Source organism: Marmota flaviventris, chromosome 6 (genome assembly GCF_047511675.1).
Source record: "Marmota flaviventris isolate mMarFla1 chromosome 6, mMarFla1.hap1, whole genome shotgun sequence".
In the NCBI taxonomy this organism is placed as follows: Eukaryota; Metazoa; Chordata; class Mammalia; order Rodentia; family Sciuridae; genus Marmota; species Marmota flaviventris.
The window spans coordinates 76,413,759-76,421,745 of record NC_092503.1 but is presented as its reverse complement, the minus strand read 5'-3'; the positions used below and the strand labels follow the sequence as shown (position 1 = coordinate 76,421,745).

The 7,987-nt window shown below is 35.2% G+C and overlaps 1 protein-coding gene across 5 annotated transcripts in view; it reads right to left on the bottom strand.

Moving 5' to 3' along the window:
* Positions 1-4,479: 4,479 nt before the first annotated feature.
* The window catches only part of Cep162 (centrosomal protein 162), an 89,068-nt gene continuing 85,560 nt past the window's right edge, over positions 4,480-7,987 (bottom strand). For all 5 annotated transcript variants that reach the window (XM_071613228.1, XM_071613232.1, XM_071613231.1 and 2 more), the window contains 2 exons: positions 6,912-7,046; positions 4,480-5,854 (listed from right to left, as the gene is read on the bottom strand). In XM_071613228.1, the coding sequence (XP_071469329.1) occupies positions 5,645-5,854; positions 6,912-7,046 (345 nt within the window). In that variant the 3' untranslated portion in view covers positions 4,480-5,644. The remainder of the gene's footprint in view (positions 5,855-6,911; positions 7,047-7,987) is intronic.

Sequence of the window (7,987 nt, the reverse complement as noted above, 5' to 3'; positions counted from 1 at the left end):
ATTCCAGCTTCTTGGACTGAGCAGCAACTGGTTCTTTGAGCTCTCTAGTCTGTAGACGACCATTGTGAGACTGTCCAGTTCCCTGTTATGTAGGCCAATTTAATTAATCTCCATTTTATAATTATCCATCTATCCATCCATCCATCCATCTATATCCATCTATCCACCCATCCACCCACCTATCTCCTGTTGGTTTTGTTTCTATAGAGAACACTAATACATTATTGTTAACTCTAAGTCAACATATTCTGCAACAGCATAATGTTTTCCATGATCATCCTTGTCACAAATGACAGAGTATACCCAAGGCTCATTAGTATTCTGTTGTGTGTGTATGCCACATTTTCTTTATTCATTTATTTTTGATGGACACTTATGTGGATCTTGGCTACTGTGACTAATGCTGGAATGAGCATAGAAGTGCAGATGTCTCTTCAATAAATCGATTTTTATTTCCTTTGGATATACTTAGTAGTGAGATTGCTGGATCATATGGTAGTTCTATTTTAGGTTTTTTTTTTTTTTTTTTTGAGGAATCACAATATCATTTTCCCTAATAGTTGCACTAATTTACATTTCCCAACAGTGAGTGTGGTCAGGGTTCCCTTTTCTCCACAGCCTCCCCAATGTTTCCACCTTTTTGATAATAGCCATTCTAGGGAAGTGTGTGGTTTTAATTTGTATTTTCTTAGTGATTAGTGATGCTTAGCATTTTCTCATGAACCTCGTGTTAGCTTTTCACTGCAGACAAAATATCTGATATAAGCAACTTAAAGAAAGATTTATTTTGGCTCAGTGTTTCAGAGGTTTCAGTCCATGGTCTGCTTGCTGCATTGCTTTGGGCCTGAGGTGAGGCAGAACATCATGAAAGAAGAGCATGAGGGAGGAAAGCTGCTCTTGTAGCAGCTGGGAAGCAGAGAGAGAGAGAGGAATGGATTAGGAATAAGATATTGCTCAAGCCTTCCCACTCCCTTCAAACTGTAGGTCCCACCTCCTACGGTTTCCATCACCTCCCACTAACTCATCTGAGTCCATCAATGGATAAATCCACAGGGTGGGTCACGGGGGCATTCTCTGTTTCCTAGCCTTCATGATCTAATCACTTCTGAAAAGTCATACCTCTGAACATTGTTGCTTTGGAGACCAAGTCTTCAACACATGGACCTCTGGGGGACATTTCAAATCCAAATAATCATAAAGCTGTTGTCCATTTCTATCTTTTTGAGAAATGTTTATTTATTTACTTTGTTCAGTAAATTGGGTTGTTTTCTTGGTATTGAGTTGATTTTCTCATATATTGTGGATTGTCCCTTCATTTTGTTGTTTTCATTGCTGTTCAGCTTTTTTAAAAATTGCTTTTATTTTTTAAATACATGACAGCAGAATGCATCACAATTCTTATTACACATATAGAACAAATTTTCAGATTTCTGGTTATATACAAAGTATATTCACAACAATTCATGTCTTTGGATAATGATGTCTATCACAATCCACCATCATTGCTAACCCCCTGCCCCCTTTCTTTCCCTCCTACCCCTTGGCCCTATCTAGCATTCGTCTATTCCTCCCATGCTTTCCCTCCTCCCTACCCTCCCTACCCCATTATGAATCAGCCTCCTTATATCAGAGAAAACATTTGGCATTTTTTTTTTTTTTTTTTGGCAAGGGCATTGGCTAACTTCACTTAGCATTATCTTCTCCAACTGCATCCATTTACCTGAAAATGCCATGATTTTATTCTCTTTTATTGCTGAGTATATATGCTGCATTTTTTTTTAATCTATTCATCTACTGAAGGGCATCTAGGTTGGCTCCACAATTTAGCTATTGTGATTTGTGTGCTGTGCACCTTTTTAGTTTGATGTAATCCCATCTGTCTATTTTTGCTTCTGTTTTCTATGCTTTTGGGGTCATACCCAAGAAGTCATTGCCTAGATCAATGGTTATGAAGTTTTCAGTTTTCTTGAGTGGTTTTAGTTTCAGTCCCTATATTTATCCTTAATGAGATGATTTTTGTATATGGTATAAGGTCCTGAATTCATTTTCCTGCATGTGGGTATCCAGTTTTCCAAATACCATTTACTGAAGAGACCATCATATTTCCTTTGAGTATTCTTGGCAACTTTATTGAAAATCATGTTTGTAAAAGCTAGGTTTACTTCTGAACATTATCCTGTTTCATTGGTCAATGTGCTTGCCTTTAAGCCAATACTATTGTTTTGATTAAGATACCTTTGTAGTATATTTTCATATCAAGTGTTGTGATTCCTTTAACTTTGCTCTTTTAGCTCAAGATTCCTTTAGCTATTTGGAGTCTTGTTCCATTTGAATTTTAGGATTATTTTTTCTATTGCAGTAAATCTGCTTTGGGTAATTTGGTCATTTAACAATATTCTTTCAACTCACGAACACGGGATATCTTCCTGTTGTGTTATCTTCAATTTCTTTCACCAATGTTTCAGTTTTTAGTATATAGACTGTTTACTTCTTTGGTTAGATGTATGCACATCTTATTTATTTAAATTCCTTGATGTTATGGTTTAGATATGAAGTGTCCCCCCAAAGCTCCTGTGTTAATGGAGGAATATTTGAAGGTGAAATGATTGGATTGTGAGAACTCTCACCTAATCAGTTCATCCTAGTTTGCATGGGCTAGGTGGTAACTATAGGCAGGTGGGTGTGGTGAGAAGAGATGGGTAACAGCGGACATGCCTTGAAAGGGTTCATTTTCCCTGTAACCTCTCTTTCTCTCTGCTTCCTAGCCATCATAAGGTGAGCAGCATTCCTCCACCATGCCCTTCCACTATGTTGTTCTGTCTTTCCTTGGGCCCAGAGAAAAGAGTTAACCTACCATGGATGAAATCTTTGAAACCATGAGCCAAAATAAACTTTCCCTCCTCTAAGTTGTTATTGTCAGGCATTTTGGTCACAGTGACAAAAAGCTAACACACTTTGTTAAATTTACATCTTATTTAAGTTGCTCTTCGTCAGTGTTCTCACTTTAACAAGAGACACCCTTTGAGGCTGAGAACTCTGATTCTTATTGCAAAATTCAGCCAATTCCATGACAAGGACTGTGCTTGATTTTCAGTCCTAACTTTAGGGAACTGATTCTCCTTCTGGGCACACCTAGAAGCTCTTAGATTATTTATGTAGCATCTGAGCTCCTATAGGAATTTGAATTTCTGAGTGCATCCTTTCATCATTTTGCCAGAACAACTGTAACTGTATATGTATTTCTCATATACTGAGTCACTATGTCACTTGCCTCTTGTACATGCATGATCAGGAGTATCCAATGTAGATATTTTGTGTATCTCCATAGAGTTCATGCCGTGGCTATCAGGGCTCTCTGTACTGTTGGAAATAGTCTTTAGTGTTTTTTTTATAGTCTAATCACTACAAATTCCAGAAACCCCAAAACCTATTCAAGAAACTCATACTGAAATTTCGGCTCCACAAAACCATTCCTCCTATCAAAACTGTTAGGGTTCTCCAGAAAATAGGAGATCAAATAAATTATATGTTGATTGTTAGATACCAGAGAGGATTTATTACAGCAATTGGCTTATGCTATCATAGAGAACAAGTCCTGTGATATACCATCTGCAAACTGGAAAACTAAATAGGCTAGTGACATATTTCAGTCTAATTTCAAAGACCTGAGAACCAGGGGGCTCCTGGTATCAGTCCCGGAGTTTGAAGGCCCAGGAAGGGGTTTTGATATCCAAGATGGCTGCCCTTGTTCCCCAAGAAAGTGAATTTGCCTTTTGCTCCATCTGGGTTCTCCTCAACTGTTTGGATGGTGCCCTTCCACACTGGGCGAGGGTGGATCTTCCTCCTTCAGTCCACTGATTCAAATACTAAACTCTTCTGGAAAAAACCCTCACATTCATACCTAAAAATAACCTATCTAATTATGGCTTAACCCAATCCAGTCAACACCTAAAATTAACAATCACAGTAGGAGAGGATCAATTATCTCTGGAGCTTTAATCTTCATGAAAGCATTCCTGTTTGAAATAGCCTAAATGTGTCTATCTTCTGTGCTGTCATCCATGCACCCTGAGAACAATGACTAAGACATAGGGTATGGTTCCTGATGTTTTTAGTTGTAACAAATACCTCTGATGATGCTTACAGATCTTTAATCTGAAAATATACCAATCTGTGCAAAGCTTATTCCAAAATAGAACATAGGTTATACTTTTTCTGTAAGGAATTATTTGATATTCTACACTTCTTTGTGTTTCAGAACCAGCTTTTTGTGCTTGGAATAAATGACCCACGTACAAGTGCAGTCAAAAGTGCAAAGGGTGGGATGGGAGCAGCTATATGTAGATAGAACAGGCATGCTGATAAAAGACGACAACACAAAAAAAGCACACACAAGTAATAATGAAAATAAATTATTTATAACTTAAAATTCTTTCTTTCACATAAAAACAATAAACTATAATAATTTTACTATCTTTTTAGGAAAGATACATTAAAAATGTTGAATGTTAAGACAATAATTACATCCTTTATATTTAATAACTTTCATACCTTACACGGGTTGTCCACAATTTCACCAAGATCTAGGTTACCAGTCCTTCATAAAGTATTTACTCTGTAATTATTATTTTATAATTGCACTTATGTAATCACTAAATACTTGGCTGTGGCTTTTCCAAATTGAAATGTGCTATAAATATATATTCTGAAGACTTTCTATGAAAAAAATTCCCAAATTCAATTTTTATTTCTTACCTTTTTAAGTGTTGCTACTACAAAATTACAAATTACACGTATAGCTCATACATATCATTAGTGCTGGTCTAGAACTTTTAGAACAAACTGGCTAAAGCTTTGACTTATCACTCTCTCACATATTTCCTATCTGTTTTAAAAATGGGAATTGTAACATAACAGTGCAGCTACTTTTATGCATATCTGTATTTTTTCTAATGGACAGATATTTTTCAACAGAAAAGATAAAAATTATATTGTTTATAATTTTAGAATTACAAAAAATTAGGACTAGACACAGACTAAAACAATGGAAAATCAAACTCCCCTACTACTTGTTAAATGTATTTTCCACTTTATATCAGGTTAAAGAAAAAAAGCCACCTGGAGGAAGTGGCAGAAAACTAGGAGGACATAAGAATTCACCATCTCAATTAGAATTGTCATCTCAATTACTAGGGAAATTCTAACTTGGCTAGGATCGATGAGATGTCCATGCCACTGGGCTTACAAGCTTTTACTCATTTTCATGAGAAAGAGGAAGTGTTTTTCTGTCACAAAGAAATTTAAGAATACATACTTGGTCAATAATAATGTGGCAGAGAATGTGCAATTTTTTCTTTCCATTTCTAGAATGTGAGACCTTTTATAGTAAATCTTAACTAGTTATAAGCATCTGACATTAAGGAACCTGTCCATAGTCATTTAAAATGTGATTAGTTAATGCTTTTTGTTAAAACATACCATGACGCTTTTATTTACTTATTTTCCCTGTTGGTGCAGATTATTTTGGTGGTGTTTGCTTCTGGCAACAGACTGGAACACTTAATTGTCAAAAGCTGTCTTTCCGACAATGGTACATTTTCATCCATTTTTATACCTTTCAATGAGGTCATATGAATCTGAGTTTCTAGCAAAACTTTGGTGCATTTACTTGATTTGCAAAAGCAACTGGCACAACCACCCCCTGCCGGTGCAGCTCCCGAAGGACATCCAGTATTGAGTCTAATTCTGTGCGAAATTTGTCCAGCTCGTAATTCTTCAACTGTGCGAGTTTTTTCCATTTCTCAATTTCTTTGTTTTGCTCGGTTTCTACAACTTGGTGTGTTTGCTGTATTATCTGCAAATACAAAAGCCTCACATTATTTTTAGTTTACAGTGGGAGTGAAGAACATTTCAGTCATAAAGAGCTAAAATTGGACAATGCTGGCGTTTCTCTGGGATACTCAGGCCAACCATAAAATTATGGATGTATACATTGTTTTCTGTCTCTTAAGGGGTATATAAATTTTCATTGTTATAGACTAAATGTCTGAATTCTCCCCAAATTTTAATGTTTTAAAAAAGTCCTAACCCTTGGTGTGGTTATATTTGGAGCAAAGAAATAAGACTAAATGAGGTGACAAGGGTGGAGCCCTGATCTGATAGGACTGGTGTCCTTCTAAGAGCCATCAGAGAGCTCTCTCTCACCTGTTCTCCCTTTCCTTGGTGTGCATGCACCAAGGAAAAAGAAAAGAGAACACAGAAAAGACTGCCATCTGCAAGCTGGGAACATATCCCTTACCGGAAACCAAACTGACCAGCATCTTGATCTTGGACTTTTGGCCTCCAGAACTAGTAATGGTCGTTTTGGCCACCCTAGTACACACTATTTTTTTATGGCAGCCTGAGCAGACTACACACTGTTCAAGCAAAGATAAATATCAGCACCAAGGCAAGTACCTTAAAACATATCATATCCTTATATATGCTATTTTAAATTTCTATCAATTTATCTGTTTATAATTAAATGCAGTAAATATATTACTAGGTATATTTTAATGATTACAATTTATTGGAAATTTGTTACAAATATTTGTTGAAATCACTTGAATATGGAATATTGTTCCCATCCACATTCCTGTTCCCCGGGTAAGATGTAAAACTTCTTAGGCACTAATCAATAATTAAGAGCACAAATTTTTTCTTTCTCCAAATATAAGGCAAATCAATCTTCAAAGTATTTGAGATAAAGGCTTATTTTCTCTTACAGAGCTATAATTTATTTTTTAACAAGATCAAAATAAAACAAAACACTCTAAGAAGTAACTTTTGGTAAGGGTATCTTAAAACTATAAAAAGTAAGGCACTTAAAAGTTAAGGATTATAAAATATGTAAATGTGATCTACTACTTTACCTGCTGAAGTTCCTGTTCTCTTTGCTTATGTCTCATTTCCATCTGCTTAATTTTCTTTTCTAAGCTCATGAAATGTTTCATCTCTGGTGTATGGTTTTCTTTGGCTTCTCTCAATTCTTCTAAGAGTTTTGCAATCTAAAATTAAAATTAAAGTATGAAGTAATTGAGAAACTATGATCATAAGAAAATAATTCCTTTTTAAATAGGTAATCTTAAAAATCAAGAACAATTGTATAAAATTTATCTAGATAGAGGCATCTTGGATTCTTTCATTAATAACTTCCATTCCTTATGTTCAGGAAGTAAAAAACATCTTGTTCTCACATTTCAAGAAGTTCTAGATGATTAGAGCACCTTCTCCCTCCCACATATTAATCCAGTTTAGGGGCTCAAAATGAAGTTGGGCATTTTCTTTAGTGCATTCATCCTGCTACAAAATATTAACAAGGTGATTACTTTTAGGATAAAAAGGGGGAAAAAACCATGTAAAGCACCCAACCCACTATAGTGTCCAATGTACAGAATTCAACTCCATGTAATTTTATTTGTAATTTTCCTACTATTGTTTAAAAATAATTTTTTTTGTAGATTATTTCACAAGTAAAGATATGTATATAAAGGAAAGATAATGGAAATCTGAGTTCTTTCTGTGTTGATTGCTGTCTTAGGACCTGGGGATGTAGCAATTGATCAAAGATATAGTCCCTGACCTTCTGGAGTTACAATCTACTTCAGAACCTGTGTTTTTATGCCACAGCCCACATAGAAAATGGTGATGTTTAATACCACTTAGGAGTGAAAGAGAGGGGATTTTAGGGGCTTATATATTAGGCTTAGTGAAAAAATTAACTGCATTTTATTTATGCCATATAATCTTGAAAAGAAATTCCGTAAGGAATCAGATTCAGCTAATTGTTAACATCAAAAGGCAGTAATAATAAAAAAAAAAAAAAAAGAAAATGGGTAAAATTAACAAATTCAGTCATATAATATGGAAACACTATTATTACAATTATAGTGATACTAAAAAAAAGTCACAAACCTTACCTAAATTAGTTGGGGGAAAAAAGTGAAAG